The sequence below is a fragment of the Melospiza melodia genome, chromosome 6, assembly GCF_035770615.1.
Source record: "Melospiza melodia melodia isolate bMelMel2 chromosome 6, bMelMel2.pri, whole genome shotgun sequence".
Taxonomy (NCBI): Eukaryota; Metazoa; Chordata; class Aves; order Passeriformes; family Passerellidae; genus Melospiza; species Melospiza melodia.
The window spans coordinates 4,478,211-4,499,165 of NC_086199.1; the positions used below are offsets into that span (position 1 = coordinate 4,478,211).

General features: G+C 44.5%; 2 protein-coding genes across 5 annotated transcripts in view; one reads left to right on the top strand and one right to left on the bottom strand.

Annotated features, from left to right (window-relative positions):
* Positions 1-5,664, bottom strand: part of EXOC5 (exocyst complex component 5) — a 28,596-nt gene extending 22,932 nt beyond the window's left edge. For 2 of the 3 annotated variants that reach the window (XM_063159710.1, XM_063159709.1), the window contains exons 1-2: positions 5,557-5,664; positions 955-1,046 (exon numbers count right to left, since the gene is read on the bottom strand). In XM_063159710.1, the coding sequence (XP_063015780.1) occupies positions 955-1,046; positions 5,557-5,583 (119 nt within the window). In that variant the 5' untranslated portion in view covers positions 5,584-5,664. Of the gene's footprint in view, positions 1-954; positions 1,119-5,556 lie in introns of those variants that run through there. The other variant, XM_063159708.1, reaches the window with a different exon arrangement.
* A 118-nt stretch (positions 5,665-5,782) lies between these two features.
* Positions 5,783-18,471, top strand: AP5M1 (adaptor related protein complex 5 subunit mu 1). Of its 2 annotated transcripts, none has more exons than XM_063159712.1 (8): positions 5,783-5,891; positions 11,926-12,571; positions 15,087-15,314; positions 15,794-15,933; positions 16,642-16,727; positions 16,886-16,938; positions 17,180-17,276; positions 18,301-18,471. In XM_063159712.1, the coding sequence occupies exons 1-8, from the start codon at positions 5,824-5,826 to the stop codon at positions 18,381-18,383; spliced, it is 1,401 nt and encodes a 466-aa protein (XP_063015782.1). In that variant the 5' UTR covers positions 5,783-5,823; the 3' UTR covers positions 18,384-18,471. The 2 variants fall into 2 exon arrangements, with proteins under 2 accessions (XP_063015782.1, XP_063015781.1); XM_063159711.1 differs by having other exon boundaries at positions 5,787-5,891; positions 16,823-16,938.
* The last annotated feature ends 2,484 nt before the right edge of the window (positions 18,472-20,955 follow it).

The following is a 20,955-nucleotide window of genomic DNA, read 5'->3' on the forward strand; positions in this document are numbered from 1 at the left end:
CAGAAAACAGAAAAGAAAAAAAATAGATACCAAAATCTGTCTCTTTTTCAATATTAATTTTGGCTCCCTGCCCAATACTAGAAGATTCCACAAGAAAAATATTTATTGTTGCAGGTTTTGCTTGCTTGTTCTGAAAAATATGGAAGTGCCTCGCAGAAGTTCACACAAGCAAACCAGCAGAACGACAGAAAATCTGTTAAATTAAGTAGGAATTTGTGCAAATCATGAACCACCCTAATGTATACACTGGGCACAAGCACAGGGAAAGAGCTCCAGGGAATAATGTTGTGCATTTCCAGGCTTCTTCCTGCTTCCATCACACCTAAAGCTCTGCAGAGGATGCAGGCCTCAGACTGAATGTCAAGAGTTCAGCATTTTGCTAGAAATTCAACAACATCCTTTCTCTCCTCAGATGCCTCCAAAGAGGCAGAGTGCTCCAGAAGAAATGTCCTTTGACTGTGTCAGGTGAATTTGCTGACATTTTAGTCAGTCAGATCAGTTTATCATGAGATCTCATCCCCAGAGCTGCCTCTCTTGCTGTTCTACCTTTTTGTGCCTTTTATTTACAAATTATTGTGTCTTAAAACAAGGCAGCTCAGGAAACTAAAGTAAGGAACTCATTCAATTGGCTTAACTGTCATAGCAGTGATATTTTGCTTGAATCCAGCAACTGTCTTGCAAGTAGAAACAATACCAATTCTCCTTCATTCAAAAGGTCTCAATCAGAAAGTGACTTTCCCTACTCATTACTGAATAATTAGTCCTGAATAATTGGCTCATGGACACAAATGTTAACAATTTTCCCATATAAAAATCTTGGACACACAGCACTTACCATTTACCACTACATACAGGTTTGTGTGGAATAAATATATAGAATATATGTGGAATAAAACAGCACAATCAGAGATAAATCCACTTTGACCATTGTGCAATTTGATTGGTTTTTTTTACCTTTTGGGATCGAAAGCTTCTCCACCTCTGGAACCTCCCCCAGGTGTTCTCCATGCCAGTCGTTCAATGTATTCATCTGCCACAAAAGGCTCCTGGCCACAGAAGAAAATCCCTTTACAAAGTGCCACAGCAGGCTGCTCCTTCAGCAGGTGCTCACACCTCATTCTCAAAGTGTTTAGAAGCTTTGCTATAATCAAAAGTACAGTGCTGGCAATTACTCCATCACCTCTTGGGCTCACATATTTATTGTTGAGAACACAGCTTTTAATATGATGAGTTGGAAGATCAAGTTTAGATATTATCAGGCTGGTGGCAAAGAATGTGCTGCAGGTCTGTGAAGAGCTGGCTGTAAATGACATTATTTGCAGCTGAGTTTGTGGTTTGTCATTCCAAAGGGCCTGATTTGAGAGGTTACACCACCCTGAGCCAGCCATCAGCAAAACATCAGAGAATTCATCTGCCCACAAAAATTATGAGGCAAAATAAGGGGTTTTTATAGTTGTTCAACTCTCTGTCACACCATGGCATCACACACAGAACTGACCAAAAAACCCAGCCCAAAAAATCCCAGCATCCCACTGGATGCAACCCAAGTGCAACTGCAGAAACAGAGCAAATAAAAATGAGGGGAAAAGGCATTAAAAACAGAGGATGAATTTGATTTCTACAAGTAGAAAAAACAGGGTATGAGTGACACTAAAACTCAAGGTTACACAAGTTTCTTCCATAATATTTGCTGGTTCTTCCATAAAAACACCACTCAAGGGTAAATATTTAAGATTATTTCTCCACCCAACAACATTTTCTGGAGGCAGAGGCCTCACTTATAAACCCAAGCGCTCCAATTTTAGCTGGCTTAATACTCACACCAGCTCAAACATTTCATCACAGAGTTAATACTAAATTACTCTAAACACAGTCCAATTTCTATCATTAATAAAAATAATATTTATCACTTCAGCAGCAGTGACTAGGTGCTAACATCAGCACTTCTAAGACCAGTAAGAAAAGTATTTTCACAACCACCAGGATTTTATAGAAAGCTTTTGTATTATAAGAAACAACAGTTTCAAAAGTGTGAAAAAACAACCCAAAACAGAGCTGGGAGTGGCTCTGGCTAATAGGAGTATTTAATGAAACAACTGAATATACCACCACTGCTTTTGGTAAAATTTGGATAAAAAAATGAAAATAGTAAAAAATAAACAGATCTCAACAGGTATTACATTGGTTACTGTATCACAATGTCTGAAACTTTGTCACAAAGAATAAGGAAGCAAAAAGCAGCCTTACAGAGTTAGTTTTGAAAGTAAAACCAAGGGTTGAAAAGCAAATATTGCCTGTTCAAGGTCTGTCTCCCCAGAAACAAATTGTGCCCTATCCAGTCAGAACCAGCCACTAACCAGGAAGATAAAAGATTTTTATATATACTTTGTTACACACTGAATCCTGACAGATATGGCAGAAATTTCATCACTCAGTAACTGACTCAAGTAACCGTGTTGTGCTCAGCCTCCTTGGCTAAACTTCAAAAATAACTGGTTGATCCCACATAAAAACAATTTCCCTGCAAGTCACTCATCTCTTTAACCAGGTCCTTCCTGATACACAAGGTGAAGTTTCCTCTGCAAGAATCCTTTTCATCAGAGCCACAATGCCAAGGTTTTCTTGCCAAGTGTTAATTCCCTCCTTATGCCACCTGGGTATCTAAAAGTTTGGAACACTTTTGTAATTTAATTTGAGGTGAAATGAGTCATTCAGAGCAGTAGCATTCCCTTAGGGGAGGCCTCCAGCTTCCCAATTACCTCAGGGCTGCTTGCAGGACTCCTCCTTTATATGAAAATCCACATTTTTTTCCTCTGAATCCTGTAATTCAGCTGAGGCACCACTCTGCTTACAAGGATACCACAGCCAAGTGTGCAAGAACCCTGAATAAAGGTTTTACTGACACTCTGTGTGTGCAGATAACATTTTCTACACTTCTCACTCCTAAAAGATAATTCACCTACACACATATAATGGCTTGGAATATTTTTCATTTTTGTAAAACAACATTTACAAAGTTTTTCTGCGAGCCTCTTCTCCTAGAGAAATCTGATTTAGATGCCTCAGAAGGCCAAAAAATGTTATAATGTCCATCTTTTTCACCCATCATGCCTCTATACACCTCTAAATAATCCTTGGGTGCACTTTTACAGAGACCACCTGCAGCTCCCTTCCTGGAAAATACCTGTTCTTCCCAGAACACTTACACAGGAGACCTGTCCTTCAGTTTTTTTAATCATATAAATACTGTTTGATATTATTTAAGAAATATTAACTGCAGTGGATATTATGTGCAGGATGTTGATCAACAGAGAAATAAAATGAGCTTTTTCTTCCAGTTTTCCACAAAGGATGTGCTAAAAATAATCTACTTGATTTATAAGGAATAAAGGAAGCTCAACAGTGTCTTTCTAAGACATGATTTTCCAGGTTCCACTGCAGATCCAGAAGTTTTTACTTGAGTTTGCACCTCCCATACACATTTGCTTTTTAAGATGCTATCTTGATAACAGGGTTACTCACAGCTGACAGCCTAACTCCCGTTTTAAGTCCCCTATCCTGTTCTGCAGAAATTGCTGGAAATCAGCTATTACAAATGTCATTTGCAAGTCCTTTGCCTGTTATCAGATGAGCCCCAACAGTCAATTTCTCCAGCTTTGAACTTCCCTCGGGCTGCAGATGAATTAACGTGATCCCATCCATTCAGCCAATACTCCTGATTTAATAAGAGATATGCCTGAAGTGGGTCATAACCTGGTTTGATCTGGTGTTTACAAATGAAACTACACTGGACACAGCCAGATTAAAAACCAGTTTAGAAGTATCCACTGTTAAGTCATGTGAGGGAGAATTCAGACCATGTTGTGCACGTTTGCAGCACAGATCCTGCTACACCATTTCCCATATCTGTACTGAAATTTACTTAAATCACACACTCATGAAAATATGGTAATGAAATTTCAACCTCAGAAGACAGCTTAGGGGTACTCCCATAACAAGCACTTATTTATGTTCTTAAATAAGGCAGAAATTTCAAACTGACCAAGCAGGCGACATTAAATTAGTGGACATCAACAAAAACTCTCTTGCCTTTGGAGTGAAATAGAAGTGAAAGCAGGAGAGACAGAAATACTGAATTCCATGCTGGAAAAACACAATTTCTAGCCCCAAACTTCAGGCAAAAGTCTCACCTAATTTGCTTATGCTTTCATGCTTATTGCTATTGCAAAATGGAAAAAGTTGTTGCACGACCCAAAGCAGCCAAAACACACAGTTTTCTTTCCATATTCAAATTACCTCACACTCAACACCCCACAAAGACCAGAATGGCACTGTCATCATGTTGAGAAACCAAGGGGCTCCTAGAGTGGTGCAGGGAGGGTACAAAACCTGGCATCCAGCTACAGGAACACAGTGTTTTAGTCCTGCCATTTTTTAAAGCTATGCAAACCAAAAGATGTGAGTCATAACACTCGTGTGCCATCACAGTGACTCACAAATTCAAATGCACACAATGCATTTACATAGAGCCCAGATATAGGAACTTCCAGAGAAACAGGAAGACCCTTTCCTGAAGGCTGGGCAGAGCGAGTCCCAGTGACAAACCAGCAGAACAACCACTCTTGAGTGACTTGGAGAGCACATACAGGACACCTGGGGATGGCACCATGTCCCTCTGGAGAGGAAGTGGGGACACCACACGCTTTCTGTTTATCACAGGTCACATCATGAGAGCCCAGGGCCCAGGCCAGAAGCTGAAGCCACAGAATCACTGAAGGGTTTGGGCTGGAAGAGACCTCAAAGATCATCTCCTTCCAACCCTCTGCCATGGGCAGGGACACCTTCCACCATTCCAGGGTGCTCCAACCTGGCGTTGGGCACTGCCAGGGATCCAGGGGCAGCCTCAGCTTTGCTGTGCCAGGGCCTCACCACCCTCACAGTCGAGAGGGCGATATCGTTCTTCCTAATATCTAACCTAAACCTGCTCTCTTTCAGTTTGAAGCCATTCCCCGTGTCCTGTCACTACACACTCCTGTAAAAAGTCTCCCCTCCATCCCTTTGGCAGGCTCCCTTCAGGAGGGAGATGATCCTCGTACATCTCTCCCACCTTAGGGCATTCTGTAATTCCAGGGGAAGAATGTGACAGACTCCTGCTATTCCTGCCCTGTTCTGCGTGGCCTTAGCTGAGCCATTCTCCTTCTGTGCCTCGCTTCCACCGCAGGTAAAGGGAGGGCAAAGTCATTTCTTTATTCCATCCCAGCCCCACTGACACCTCGGCGCCGGGGTCAGACCAGGGGGTGCGTTCGGCAGAGGGATGGCGGGGCCGGGCCTGCCCGTGGCCCTGTCACCCGCCCTCTGCCAGCACCCGGGAGCCGGCCAGGAGAGAGGCCCTGCAGCGGGGCAAGGCGGGCACGGCACCCGCGGGGCGGCACCGGGGCTGCCCCGCTTCCCCAGCCCCACAGCCGCCCGCCCCTCCCCGGGGAGAGGCCGCCGCATCTCCTCAGCCAGCCCAGCCGGCCCGGCCAGCGCCGCCCGGCCCGCGGCGCCCGCACCCACCTCGAAGAGCTCGGCCGTGGTGGCCATGGCCGCAGGGAGGGAGGGAAGGAGGGCGGCGGTCCCTCAGCGCCCCTTCGCCGCCGCCGCCCCGCCGCTGCCGCCCATTGTGTCCCCCGCCCCGGCAGCAGCAGCGGCGGCCGCGGCGCCGCCTCCGCCCGCCGGAAATGGGGCTGCGCCGGGCGGTCACGGCGCGGCCGCGGCTCCTCCCCGGCCGCCATCGGCACCGGCGGCATCACCGCCACCATCGGCACCGGCGGCACCGGCGGCATGGCCCTGCGGGCGCTGTGGCTCCTCAGGCACGACCCCGCGGCCGGCGGCGCCGTGCTCTTCTCCAGGTAGCGACGGTACCGGGCACGGCGGGCTGGGCAGGTCTGAGGGCCGGGCCGGGTGCCCCCGGTGATCTAGAAGGGATCCAGGTGTTCTGAGGGATCCGAGTGCCCTGGAGGGACCGGGCGATCCTGGGGGTCACCGGATGCTCTTGGGGGTCCGGGTGCTGTGGAGGGAACCGGGCGCCTTGCGGAGAGCCCCCTCAGGGGGCGCAGATGTTCCCGACGGGGATCGGGTGCTCTGGGGGTCTGGATGCTCTGGAGGAAATCCTGATGTTCTGGGGGTCTGGATGCCCTGGAGAAAATCCTGGTGTTCTAGGGGTCGGGATGCCCTGAAGGAAATCCTGGTGCCATGGGGGGTTTGGATGCTCTGGATGTCCTGGAGGAAATCTTGATGTTCTGGGGGGATCGGGTGCTCTGGGAGTCTGGATGCCGGGAAGGAAATCCTGATGTTCTGGGGGGTTCGGGTGCTCTGGGGGTCTGGGTGTCCTGGAGAAAATCCTGGTGCCCTGGGGGTTCGGATGCTGTAGGGGTCTGGAAGCCCTGGAGGAAATCCTGATGTTCTGGGGGGATCGGGTGCTCTGAGGATCTGGGTGTCCTAGAGGAAATTCTGGTGCCCTGGGGAGTTCGGGGGGTCTGGGGATATGGGTGTCCTGGAGAAAATCCTGGTGTTCTGGGGGATTTGGATGCTCTAGGGGTCTGGAAGCCCTGGAGGAAATCCTGGTGCTCTGGGGGTCTGGATGTCTGAAGGAAATCCTGGTGCCCTGGAGGGGTTCGGGAGATCTGGGTGTCCTGGGGGACACTGCTGCCCTGTGGGGCAGATGCAAAAACACCAAAACCATCTGATACTGAACAAATCCCTGGTCTTGTCCCAGTGCTGCTGGATGCTGTGCTTTTCTGACTCCGATTTTCAAAAGTTCAGAATCAGGGTCTCTTAATGTGCTTTTAACTAAATATGGCAGCTTTTTCACAGCTTCTGCATTTTGCACGTGAGTTTCCTTGCTCTGTTCCTCTTTCTTTTTTGTCACATTTTGCCCAGCTCTTCTCCTTCCTAACATAGTACAGGACAAAGCAGTAATTGTGAAATACTGTCAGATTAACAAAATGGGCAAAATAGAAAGCCTATATTATTGATTGTATTTTACTTATACTCTCTTCATATTGTTATATAGCTGCACTTAGAGTATGTTCAGACAAATTCTGTCTGAATTTGATATTAATTTTTTGCATATAAATACATTTTTAAAATTATTGAGGGACTTTTAGGTTATTGAACACTTAAGAGTCCTCCAAAGGAACAGTTTTTATTCAGAATTCTTGCAGGTACAAAGGAAGACTTTGGGCTAGGCAGTTACTTTTGTTGGACTGGTAAGATTTGTTATGTTTTTGGTTTTTTTGGGGTTTTTTTTGTGACTTTAGAGAAATCCAGACAATGGGAAGGAAAAGAACTGGGGCTAGGGAAAGTTTGTGGGGAAAAAATAACAACCAAGAAAAAAGTAAGTAGACTATCTTCCATCTTCAGGTGCAGACAGATCTCTCCATTGGACACTCCTCTGATTGTTTCAGGATTAGTATTATGGTCCTTGTATTACCTACAGGACTGGAGATGAGGCCTCCCCTCTACAAACACAGATAAAGAGAAAGCCTTGTCGCCAAAACCTCGGAGAGTGTAATCACCGCGGAGCAGGGGGGTGGTGACAGCGGTGTCTGAAGTGACTTGTCACACAGTGAGCGCCAGAGACAAGGAGTGGCACTCCTTTGAAAAGGGCAAACTATCCTCGATGCTTCAAGTGATTTCCAGACTTAGATCTTTCAAGTTCCCAGAGGAAATAATAGGGCTGTGGAAGCCCCAAGTTTATCCTCCTAACTGACCTTAAATTCAACAAAGCACTGCAGACAATACAAAGAATGCCCGGATCACATGGAAACTGTTGGTTTCAGGACTTAGGCACTCAGCTGGAGATATGTGAGCCCTGATCTTTGACCTCAGGGAAGACATCAGGGACATCAAAGCATTCCCCCCCCCCTCCTTTTTTTTTTTTTTTTTTTTGAGCTGATCATAACTTAATTCAGGCAACAAGGACGGTCTCTCTCTTGAGTCACCGAAGCTCATTCATCCCTGGAAACTTTCATCTCTTTTTTTTTTAAGTTTGCATCACTTTCTAGAAGGGAATACTGAAAAACTGGGATTTGAAGGGCTAAGTAATGATCTAATGACCCAACTGGTAAAATTCAGTGGGAGGAGGAGGAGGAGGCTGCTGTGGTGTGGGGACAGCTTCAGCAAATGGAGCAGAGACACTGAGACTTGACTAAGACTGAAATATCTCCTCTTCCCTTGTTTTGGAAATGTTGGCCAAAAATAAGAGCTGCTCACCAAGGTTACACCTAGCCTCTTATCAACACCCTGGCTCTGCAAAGCCTCATAAATTTTAGAGCTGTAAACCCACTTTGTTTCTTTGCTCTCCAGAATAAAATGTGAGACCACAGGGAGGTTTTGCTGTCATCTGTATCCTGTTTACAAATTGTGTAGCTCTGGCTTTGCTCTGTCTATATTTGCTTTTCCCTTACCAAAAAAAAAAAAAAAAAAAAAAAAACCACAAACCCAAAAGCCCTTGATGCCTGACTAGGAATGAAAGAAAAAAAGCACAGTCACTGAAAATAAGCCTGAGGAAGTTTAACTGCCTGCAGCTACTCAGTTAAGAGAAGATGATGTAGGTGGGACTTGGAGGCCACAGGATAAGATCCATGGGAGTGCTCAGGAGCAGGAGGGAAGTGCTGCAGATGGAGGTCACAGATATAGCAAAGCCCCACACTGCTGGGGCTGCAAGTTTAGGAAGCAGGCTCTCAGTGTGTCCTTAAAAAGATGTAAAAAAATGACACCAAGTGAGGGCCTTTATATATCTGTGCAGTTTTTTCCTCCCATGTTGCAAACAAACATCTGAGAACACCTGCTGCAAGATGATCCATAAAGTGATTTAATTTTGTGTGTGTGACCTGTGAGGGGCACTTTGAGGGTCTGTGGATAACTATTGAGAGGAACCACAAAACAGAATGTAGGAAAACCAGACTTCATGTAAGAAACACTCAGGGGAGTCTGCAGTTCCAAACCAGGGCAAAACCAGTGCATTCATGGAAGTAATGTTTTTTGTTTTCTCAGCTATTTATTAAAAGACAATCCTCAGTTCCTCTTGATGGATGTGGGTTACCTTGAAAAGAAATTCATCCCACTCCCCTTTAAAAAACAATACTGCTGCAGGACAAAAAAAAATCCCAGATATAGTTTTAAACAGTTAATATGATATTCCTCAAGTATTATCTCTAGAAAATTTGAAATTAAATATATCTATTGGTACAACAAAGCAATTCTAAATTGCACAAAATCTCTGTCCATGACATTATCATTACATCTTAAATACATGATAAAATGAAATGATGAAAAAGTCATAAAAGCTTTAAGTCATGGATATTGCATGTGCAGTGTGGAATTATTATTATTGGTATTGGTATTATTGTTATAGCAAAAAAGCTGTAGCACTAGTATACTTTATCTAGGCAAAAAGCTGTTGTAGTTGCATTTTTTTACATAGAACATAATTTTCTTAAATATCTGAGAACAGTGTGATCTCACCTCTTAGAAATATTTTGAAGTTCTACTCTGGTGGGAGTCATTCCTTAGTGTCATACAAAAATCCTGTTTTGTGTGACAGTCAGCACAGATGGACAGATTCACAATTTATTTTAAAAAATAGATGTTTACTCTTGTGAATGTACTTACTCAAAGTTGGGACTTGCTAGAAAGAATCCTAACTACTCCTGTAATGGTTTTATTGACAGTGATTTGTGTTCTGATCCCTCCTCTGCTTCTGTCAAGTTGCTGCAGGCTTCCATGTACACGAGGTTATTTTTAGGCCCAGCAGGTTTTGGGGAGTTGTTTGGACAATGAAGAGAAACCCAATATCAGTAATCCTGAGATTTTCATAATGCTTTTGCAGCCAGAAGAGGGCTTGGGAGGTTCTGCCCCAGAAGTTTTGGGGTGATATTTTGGGTGGCACAAAGGCACTTCATGGGTTTTGCCCCTCTCCTTGGGCCCCCAGGGTACTCCCCTGATGGGGGAAGCCCTCCTGTGACAGTTCTGTGCCAGGATAGAGAGATGCACGGGACTTTTTGGGTCTTCAGCTTGTTGTTTATTGTTATCTTATCAACATTTCTGGCACACCATCTACATCAGACTTGGCACGCAGGAAAGCACCACAAAATGGCTGCAGATGTACTATGGCTACATCTGTACAGATGTACAGGTTGCTCCAAATCCTGTCTAATAAGTTTCAAGGTATTTTCAAATTGTTTCATTCAATTAACTCTTAAAATTTACTTTATTTCCACCTTTCTACCAATGATTCATCCCTTGTCTGTCCATGTAACCTCTGCACTGAGGCTTTCCTCAGCCAATCGTCCTGTGCCACCAGCACTGCAGAAAATGGAGTAAATGAAGAAGAAGAAACCTGAAACAAGGCCCAAAATCCTCCATCTTGCTTCCTATCTACTTCCATACTAAAAAACCCCAAAACCTACATTTCTCATCCTGTGACAATCTACACTATTCTCTATTATCTGTTTCACACTCTGGTAGGCTCTAGTCTATCCCAAACTCTTGGAATCCTTCTCCATGGGCAAAGGTTAAAGGCAGTGCTTCTGTGGGAGTCAGGACCCCTCAGAGCAGACAGAAATATTCCCTGTGCCCTGGGTTCCAACAGCACATGGCAGTGCTTATCTGGGAGTCTGTCAGAACCCAGGACATCCCTCTGGCTGCCCTGGAGGGCTCAATCCCCTGCCCAGGGGGCTCAGAGACCCTGGCACAGAGCCCAAGGCCCCTGTGCCTTTGATCTTGACCCATGGAAAAAATTACCGACCTTATATGAAGATTTGCAAGCCACAAAAGTTTAAGTAGAATGATAGTTATTCTGGGTGAAAAACAGATTTTTGAGGTTTTTAGAATGGGGGCTTGGGGTCCCAAGATGGAGGAATTTGGGTGGAAGTATTTTACAGAAAGAGTGGTCAGATACTGGAATCATTTACCCAGGGAGGTGGTAGAGTCACCATCCCTTGAAGAGTTCAAAAAAAGACTGGATGTGGCACTTGGTGCCATGATCTAGTTGAGGTGTTAGAACATGGGTTGGACTCGATGATCTTAAAGGTCTCTTCCAACCTAGAATTTCTGTGATTCTGTGTCTTTTCCTTTTTCCTTCTTCCTAGCCTCCATCTTCTGGATGATTTTGGCACTTTTAGAGTGGTTTAGAGTAGAAGCTCACTGTCTAACATAGGTGATAGGTATTGAGAATTTATGGTAAATAATGTATGTGACAGTATTCACAGGGCTCTGAGGATGAGGGAAGAGAAGAGGATCTGACACCATGTTTCAGAAGGCTTGATTTGTTATTTTATCATATATATTATATTAAAACTATACTAAAAGGATAGAAGAAAGGATTTCATCAGAAGGCTGGCTAAGAATAGAATAAGAAAGAATGAATAACAAAGGTTTGTGTCTTGGACAGAGAGTCTGAGCCAGCTGACTGTGATTGGCCATTAATTAGAAACAACCACATGAGACCAATCACAGATGCACCTGTTGCATTCCACAGCAGCAGATAATCAATGTTTACATTTTGTTCCTGAGGCCCCTCAGCTGCTCAGGAGGAAAAATCCTAAGGAAAGGATTTTTCATAAAAGATGTCTGTGACAAATGTACACGTAGTTTTTAGAATAAAAAGACAACACCACCTCTGAGGTGGGCAGTGTGCCTCAACCCAACCTGACAGACAGACCTTGGGGGGGTTGGAGAAAGAATGTTATAGATAAGAAACAATAAACAACCTTGAGAATGAGAACTGGAGAATTCTGACTCCTTCTTCAACTGCTGGGCTGGGAAAAGAGGCTTGTGTGTATCTCAGAGTGACTCCAAGAGGAGTCAGGACCCCTCAGAGCAGACAGAGGAACACTCCCCGTGCCCTGGGTTCCAACAGCTCCGATTCCCTCCCCGCAGGCGCTACCCCACGGTGGAGCTGCGCGCCGAGACCCTCAACGGCTCCGCGCGCGTCCCCATCCCCTCGGACAGCGCCTTCCTCGAGGCCCTGCTCCTGGAGCTGAAGCTGGAGGACGAGCACCTCTTTGTGGAGCACAGGGACACCTGCACCAGGATCAGCCGCTCGTGCGTGCACTCCGTGTCCACCGCCGCGGGCGAGCTCTGGCCCGTGCTGGCGTTCCGCAAGAGCGGCCTCATCTACGCCTGCGTGCCGCTGGTGGAGGGCGGCCTGGAGCCGCGGCCGGCCCTGCTCACCGTCAGAGGGCTCTCCCAGGGACTGGCCCTCCTGCTGGGCATCATGGACTACGTCTCCCCCAGCCGCAAGAACGAGGCCGAGCTGAGCAGCAAGGTCGGGCAGCTCCGGACTCTGCTGATCCAGGCCTGTCCCCTGGGCACCCCCCTGAACACCAACATCCGCGGCCTCAGCAGCTCCTTCGAGGACATCCAGGAGATGCCTGTGGACAAGGAGCAGCCAGCCTGGAGATCCAGCAGCTACAAGGGCAAACCCCAGGTCAATGTCTGCATCGCTGAGAAGGTCAAGTGTATGCAGTATGACCAGAGGGATGTGGTGGACACGTGGCAAGTTTATGGAGCTGTGAACTGCAAGGTGTGTTGCGTGGCTTTGCAAGGGTTCCCGAGGGTGAGAAAGATAGATGAGAATCTTGATTTGAATCCAGCCTTCATGATCAGAAGGCTGGATTTATTAATTTATGATATATAATACATTATGACTATACTAAAAGGAATAGAGAGAAAAGTTCAGAAGCTGCTAAGCTAAGAATAGAATAGGAATAGAATAAACGAGAGCTCTCTGTGAATCTGTCCCAGAGAGCTTGGTCCTGATTGGCCCTTAATTGTAAACATGGAACATGGGCCAATCATAGGTGCACCTGCTATATTCCACAGCAGCAGATAACAATTGTTTACATTCTTCTTCTGGGGCCTCAGCTTCCCAGAAGAGGAAAAATTCCAAAGAAAGGATTTTTATGAAAAAATGTCGGTGACAAAGGTGAGAGCGTTTGATGTGCAAAGTAGTTTTTGTGCAAAATAAATACTCATTTTGTGCAAAATAAATACTCATTTGTGATGATCTCTAAGGTACCTTCCAAACCAAACTGTTCTGGGATTCTACAATGAAAAGCACTGTCACATACAAACCATCCAGAATAATTATACAACCAGTTTCTTTTACCAGGTTCATTATCAACTGTTCTTATGTCATGAGACACCAGCTTTTGTGGGATCATTTACAACATTTGATGTAAAATGATGTATTGAGTTGAAAATTTTCCTGATTTTTGTTGTCTAAGTCACATTTAGGAGTTACTGGTACCTTTGACTGTATGGGGATAGAGTATAAGAAAATAAAGATAGTGTAGAAAGTAATCTTACCCCTAAGGAGTTGCAGCTGGGCCAATTATCAAAGATTAGGAACAGGTCAGGGATGTGGCTGACAGGTGGCAGGTTTATGGAGCTGTGAACTGCAAGGTGAGAGCGTTTGATGTGCAAAATAAATACTCATTTGATGTAAAATGACGTGTGGAGTTGAAAATTTTCCTGATTTTTGTTGTCTGAGTCACATTCAGGAGTTACTGATACCTTTGACTGTAGGGGGATAGAGTATAAGAAAATAAAGATAGTGTAGAAAGTAATCTTACCCCTAAGGAGTTGCAGCTGGGCCAATTATCAAAGATTAGGAACAGGCCTGACTTTAACAGGCCACAGCTGTAACCAATGAGAAGAACAGTGCTATAAAAGAGTGGGTTGGCTGGTTGAGAAGGGAACTCGAGTCAGTTGGCTGCTTTGTGAAGAAGAAAGAGTCATTGCTCTGAGACACTGCCCATGAGAAACATCAAGAGGGTATGAAACTTTTGTGATAAGGAGACAGCAGCATGGAACCCCTGCAATAAGATGACAACATTTGACTGCTTGGCCACACTGCCCTTACTTAAAGTAAACCACTGAAATGCCTGAATTAGACAAAATATATCCAGGCTGAGATGTCTAAATGCCTTCTACAAGTGTCTTTACTTGAGCATTTTTAATTATTTTTCCTGCCAAATGAAATTTTAATCTTTTGTCCTTCCTTATTCTACTACAACAATATTTTGATCCCTCAAAAGGTGGTGTTTCATGACATAAGAACAGTTTATAAAGGAAACTGGTTGTATAATTATTCTGGGTGGTTTGTATGTGACAATGGTTTTCATTGTAGAATCCCAGAATGGTTTGGGTTGGAAGGGACCTTAAAGATTCATCACATTCCAACTCCCTGCCATGGACAAGGGACACCTTCCACTAGACCAGGTTTCTCCAAACCCTGTCCAACCAGACCTTGGACACTTTCAGGCATGGGCTTCCCTGGGCATTGTTTAATATTAAAATATCTCATTGTTTAATATTGCAAGCTGGGGACTATTTACTCAATACGTCCATAATAGTTATTAAATATATTAAAATTTGTGACTATAATTTGTACTGCCATTCATTCTTTGCTCTGAATTGTGCTTAGGAAGCACACAATATCATCTTGGCACACTGTATTTGGAACTGCCAGTGTTTTCCAAGGAGAGAGACCTGCTAATCAAGTGGGAATTTAATTATTTGCATGCAGTGGGAATCTCATCTCCAAAGGAGGCCAACCTAAATGCTGCACTTCCAAAGGCTGGGTCATCTCCCACCTGCCATGCTGGTAGGGATTGTGTGAGTGAGCAGCTTCCTGAGGGACAGGAGCAGCTTCTCAGAGGGACAATTCCCAGGTCACTTTGCAGGGTGGGTGGATGGCCTTATGCAGAAAGAAAGCTCAGGTGTGATCGTGGCCTGCTGGGGATGAGACAAGGGACACTTTGCTGTGACAGAGCTGGCATGGAACCACAGAGGCCATCCAAACATGCTGGAATCCATTAAGTGGATGTTGTGAAAACAACCTAATTAATTAAATTGTCAGCAAATGTGTGAGACTGATGTCTTAGTACTGGTGGTTAGTACTAATGATCGAAGCCAGCTGAAAATTGGTGGGGATTTAATTTCTTTTTAATGCTGAAAATGTGGTTTGTTTTTGAACATCTCACTGTGACTCGATTCAGGTACTTTAGAATAATGTCTTGCCTCCTTTTGCCCAGTGTGACATCGAGGGAGCTGCACCAAACGTCACCCTGAGCCTGGCGCTGCCCAGCAACGCGCCCCCGCTGCAGGACATCGTGGTCCATCACTGCGTCACCTCCGTGGACCCTGCCATGCTCCTGTCCACCAGTGCTGAGCCCCTGCACGACTCTGTGTACAATGGACCCTACAAATTCCCTTTCATTCCTCCTTCAGACTCCTTTGACCTGTGTTACTACACTTCCCAGGTAACAGCACGTTCCCAGCTAGCATTGCTGTTAGTGTTCAAACAGAAATGAAAACACCTGTGTGGGCATCAAGCCCACATGGGCGTGCTGGAGTGAGTTGGAGTCCAGTATAGATAACAAAACATTATATAAAATGGGTTTTATGTAATATACTGCTTGGAAGGCGCTTAAGGACTTGAGGTGTCTGAGTCACGTTCAGGAGTTATTGATATCTTTGTCTGGCAATGCTGCTCTTACTTTAAATCAGCCACTTAAATGCTTGAATTAGGCAAATTCAATATCAGCCTGATATCTAGGCTGAAATGTCAAGTGCATGCCCCCCCGAGTCTCTGTTATCACAAGCAGCCTGCAGAGTTTAGCACAGTCACTAATTAATGTTTGGGGTCTTTTTTGAAGTACTTTATCAATGAACATAGTGTATAACTAATCTTGTGGTGATGGTGTTAATATATCTTGAGAATGAATATAGTTTTTTCCAGGTTCCTGTTCCACCAATTTTGGGATGTTACCAGCTTGTTGAAGAGGGATCACAGATAAAAATAACAGTTAATTTAAAGCTCCATGAAAGCATAAAGAATTCTTTTGAGTACTGTGAAGCTCGTATACCTTTCTTCAACAGGTAAGAATAAAGAAAACCTAAATAAATTTCTTCAATTTCTCTGTTATCTTCCCAAGATGAACTTGTTAGGAGTCAATATAACAGATTATGCTCCATCAAGGTTCTACCAGTGAACACCAACCTAGGTGGAATACAGAATTATGCCAGAATATTTGATGACATTCCCAACACTTAGTTTCTCATCTTGTTTCTCTGTGGTATCTTCTCACATGAAACACTGTCACAATCCCCCAGGTGGATTAAGCTGGAGATCACTTCCAGCTCAGGGTTACCTGTTCCTTAAGACTGCTAATCCTAGCTGCAGATCAGCTTATCAAAAATATAGTTATTTCAAATTAAAACGATAGTTTTCATCTAAGCCTCCCTGACAGCTGCCACGACCGTGCTGCCACCTAATTATCATGAAAATTCAAAGATGGGATGATACAAAGTTGCTGATGCTGATCATAGTGTTAGTAAAACACTATCAGTGAACTAAAACATCAACAGCTCCTTTATGATTACTGGGCTGAGAGCACAGTGATTTATTTCCTCCTGCTCTGTAATTTCTTCTCATAAATTAGCAGTGTGCTCAGATAGGTGTGATTGGTCTGTATGCTCATAAATACCATCTGTCAGCATTTCCTGGCTTTCTGTAACAAAACAGGCATTAACAAATGCTGAATGATGGTGACTGCAGTGGCTTTGTTTCTCCTCTCTCCCATGCAGGGGCCCCATTGCTCAGTCAGAGCACAAAGTCAGTTATGGCCAGCTGGATGTGTTCAGGGAGAAGAGCCTCCTGGTTTGGGTCATTGGTAAGGACCTCCCTTCTGTGACTGCCCTTCCAGCTCCTTCTCTGCAGCCTGGGCACAGCTGTGGGACATGTAATGGATGCTGTCTCTGCCTTTAGGACAGAAGTTCCCCAAATCTTTGGAGGTTTCCCTGACTGGAACTCTGTCTTTTGGCACCGCAGGCAAAGAGCACCCGACTGATTATGTGTGCACTGGGAACACTGCTTATGTCAAAGTAAGTAACAGGCTCTGGGAAAAGAGGCCTCAGTAGCCAATTCTTATTGTCTTCAATTGAAGATACATTGATTTAAAATCTCACATTCTCAGCATGGATTTTTGTTTTCCTGCCTAGAGGATTTGACATCCTGTCACTTTGGAGTACCCTTGCACACGCAGAGTGTGTGACACAGATTGCCAGATTTGCACAGCAAGGGTGACAATGTGCATCTGATTGTGTTTTCCCTCTCTTTTTGTAGCTGTATTTCAGGATCCCAGACTTTACACTTACTGGATGTTATGTAGACCAGCATTCTGTTCAAATCTTTGTTCCAGGGAAGCCCAAAATTACTGCATGTGAGTTGCTAAAATTGAATTGAAGTTATAAACTGACTGAAGTTATAAACTGAAGTTATCAGAGACTAAAATTACATAACTAAAGTTGGGCTTTTGTTCTCTGCTTTTGAGTTGGGGTTTTTTTTTTTGTGATGTTTAAAGCATTCCTGGAGTAGGGACAGGCCTCTCCCTTTGAAATGAGAGCTCTTACAAAGTCAGCCTCTCTGGGGCTCTCTGCCCTGTGCTGGTTCCTGTGCTCTCCATAATGGCAGAACTTTTTTGGAGGACACAGGAGTGATCCTCCCTAACCTGGCCCACCTTTGTCAGAGACATTTCAGGTGGGTTGGCAGTACCCAGGTACAGAACTCAGCTCCTGCGTGCAAGGTGACACTGCTGCTGTCAGTGTCACCACACCAGCACCTCTTGGTGGATGTGGCTCTACACAGAACGTGTGAAGCAGAGCCCAAATCTGCTTTTTGTTAACACATGAGCACTGCCAAGCCTGCACCAAAAATACCCTAAATGCCACACAGAAGGCACTCATTAAACCTGAGCAGCTCTGCCTAATGAAAGCACTTTTATTTGTAGCTGTCCCTCTCTGCTGCAACTTCTGCCAGTCATGGTGGCAGAACTCAGTAAAAGCCTTTTGAAAAGCATGGTCTAGACTGTTAATTTTGTGACAGGTCACACTCAGCCCTAAATTGTAACACAGAAAAAGCAGCATTTTCATGTTTTATATTGAGTGTGCAATTTATATTCATTGAACAAAATCCAAGCCATCCACCTGCTTTTGACTTAACCTCTGTTTGAATTTTAAGCTCATGACTGATACATTAGTAAAGGTAATTGAAGCTGAGACTTTAAATGTCTCATTATCAGAAACGATTTTCAAATAATAGTAAGAGTCTTACAGTTTAAAGAGGCCATTATACCTTTTCTGTAAACTGGTAAGGATGGATTAGTAGTCACTTAACTTGGATGAAGGAATGTCTGATTGTGAGGCACCCTGTAATGCTTATTTTTCTTGCCTGTTTTTTCCCTTTAGCCCGGGAATTGATTTCTTCTGATTACTACATCTGGAATTCCAAAGCACCAGCACCTATGGTATTCAAACCCTTACTTGACTAATGTACTTGGGAATAATTTTAATATTTAAACAAAGCACAGTGTTAATAAGATTTATGTCATGATACAGTAAAATAAATGTTCTTCAGCACTTTTGCTTTCCTTGTGTTCTTAAAAATTTCTGTTGGTGGAAAATGAGAGGTCACTTGTCTTAAAAACATGAGTTGGGTTTAAATGGTTGAGTTCTGGCTGACGGCCCAGAGAGGACAATTTGAAATGTACTTGCTGTGGTTGGTTTTACTTTCCCTTCTAACTTTAACTGGTGGTACAAAATATGTCCCTGGTGTTACAGGTACAGACATTGAGATTCCCAGTTAATTCACTGGTTTCCCATTGCAGGATGGGAAAGGTTTCAGCATCCTATTCCTGTCCTGAAGTCACAAGAATCTCATCAAACTCCAGACTCAGAGAACAGTTCAAAGCAGAAGTTGTGTTATTTTTACAAGATGTGTACAGAATACACACCAGGCAGTAATTCACAAGGGATGTCAGGAGGAGGAATATGGCATGAGCAGCACTTCTGAAAGTGGAGGCAATTTTAATGAAGGAATCTTTATTGCCTCTTCCAGCAGAAGTGGTGAGTTCCCTTGCACACATGCCTGTGATCTGCTTGCTCTGGAAGCAGAGGTGGGAACTGGGTTTTCCAGCTCACAAAACTGGTTTTGAGGAGGCAAAATCAGCTAAATTTGCTGGAGGTTCCAGAAACCTTCACTGAGCTGTTTTTCCTGGAAAAGTAGATGGAAAAAGGTCTCAATTTACAGATGCAAACCTCTGATTTTGAGATCTGCAGGAACACAGGACACGGACTTTAGGAAATGTGCAGATTCTGAAGGGCTGGTGAGGAGGTGCCACAACCTGGGGAGCAGCACAAAAGCAGAGGATGCTGATCCCTAACAGAGCTGCTCCTGCCCTGCCTCGTGTTCACTCTGCTCTGTGGGGTAATTCAGATCAGGGATTGTGCAAGGAGGGAATTTTAAGCTGTAATCTGAAAAATACTTTGATGGAACAATGTGATGGGTTGGTAAATGTTCTAGAGGGTGGAGATGCTGTTGAGCGTTGAAACTGCTGTGCAAACTTGGAGCTGTGCCCTGTTTCACACAGGTGATGTGTCTGTTTTGTTTAGCAGCAAAGTGAGTTTGTGATTTTGCCCGGGACCCTGCTGGAGTTGTCCACGCGCCTGGACACCACGGTGTGAATGGGGAGAGGAGCTCTCTCTGCTGGAAGGGTTTAGAGCCTGTTCTGGACACCAGGCCATGGGGTTTGCCTTCCACCTGCCCATGAGAAGGGTGGGAGCTCTGCTCTACACAGCAGCACTCTGCAGGAATGGCTTTTCTTACTCAAACAGCCCCCTGCAGATTCTGGGAAGCAATGGCACTGCCTAAATTAGTGGTTGTTTAGGAGACCCTTTACCCTTAATAAAAAGGGACTCTTCTAAATCCTGATCCTTTGTATTTCCCTCCTGCCCATGACTCTCTCATGCTTAGGGGAGTTGAGGAGCTCAGGAATGGAGTGCTCTGGCTTTGCTAAGCTAAAAATGCCATTTATTCTACAGAAGCTGTGAAAGGAAATAATGAACTGCTTTGCACACACTCAGTAGGGCAGGTTTGGAGGGAGGGAAAGGCAGGTGATGCAGTTTTTCACAAACTGCTCAGGGCTAGGAGGGAAACATCACCTGCCCCCACAACCTCACATCAGCCATCACCTGTTTTGATTTGTTATCAAGGTTTGCTCTGTAATTGCTGCAGTGCCCTGCTCAGGGACAGCTCAGGAGTGAGAAAAGTGGGGGAAGGAGCTCTGGCTGTAAGAGTGGAGAGATCTCTGTGCAGATGTGGGTGTGCAGCACAATGGGGAAGGCAGCAAAACACAGCAGGTTAAAGGCACACAGCTTCACCCAGCATTGTGCAACCCCTGTGGGACACCCACAACGGGGAGAAACCACAGGGGGAGCTTCTCCTGGCCCAAATGGATCTTCCCTAAATATTTATAAGGTAGGAAAGTAGTAAACTCAGCTTGGTAAACTCACTAAGTTAGGGGACACTGGGTAGAGATAACATGGGAAGAGTTCAAGGATTTACAAATTACTAAACCTTTCTGTGTTTCTCTGTTCCCTCTGTAGTTTCCCAGGTAATTTCACTGTTTCTTTATGTGCTTTGAGCATTTGTCTTGTTTCATAAAAGGAGAAAAGCCCTTCAAACCCTAAATCAGGAAGATCTGATGTGGAGCTCACACGAGCCTGAGGACTCCCAGGGCAGAACTGGTACCTCACAGAGGTTCTGCTGGGCTCTAAAGGCCATCTTTAATAAAATGAACAAGCTTTTAATACAACAGTTTCCTTAAAAATGTGTTAAAGGGAAAAAACAAAAAAACCAGAGTGCTGTTTCTTCTACCCGAGTCTTTGCTGCTTGAAGTGCTTCTATTTATGATTTTGTCACAGGCATAGATTATATGAGACCTTTGTGAAGGTAACTTTGCAAAAAGACTTTCCAAAAGAATTGGCCAAAGAGTTCTCCAGACTTTGCATTGTGTTTCAGAGGGCCAGAAGAAAACTAAGATGCAAAGAAGTGAAAACAATAAA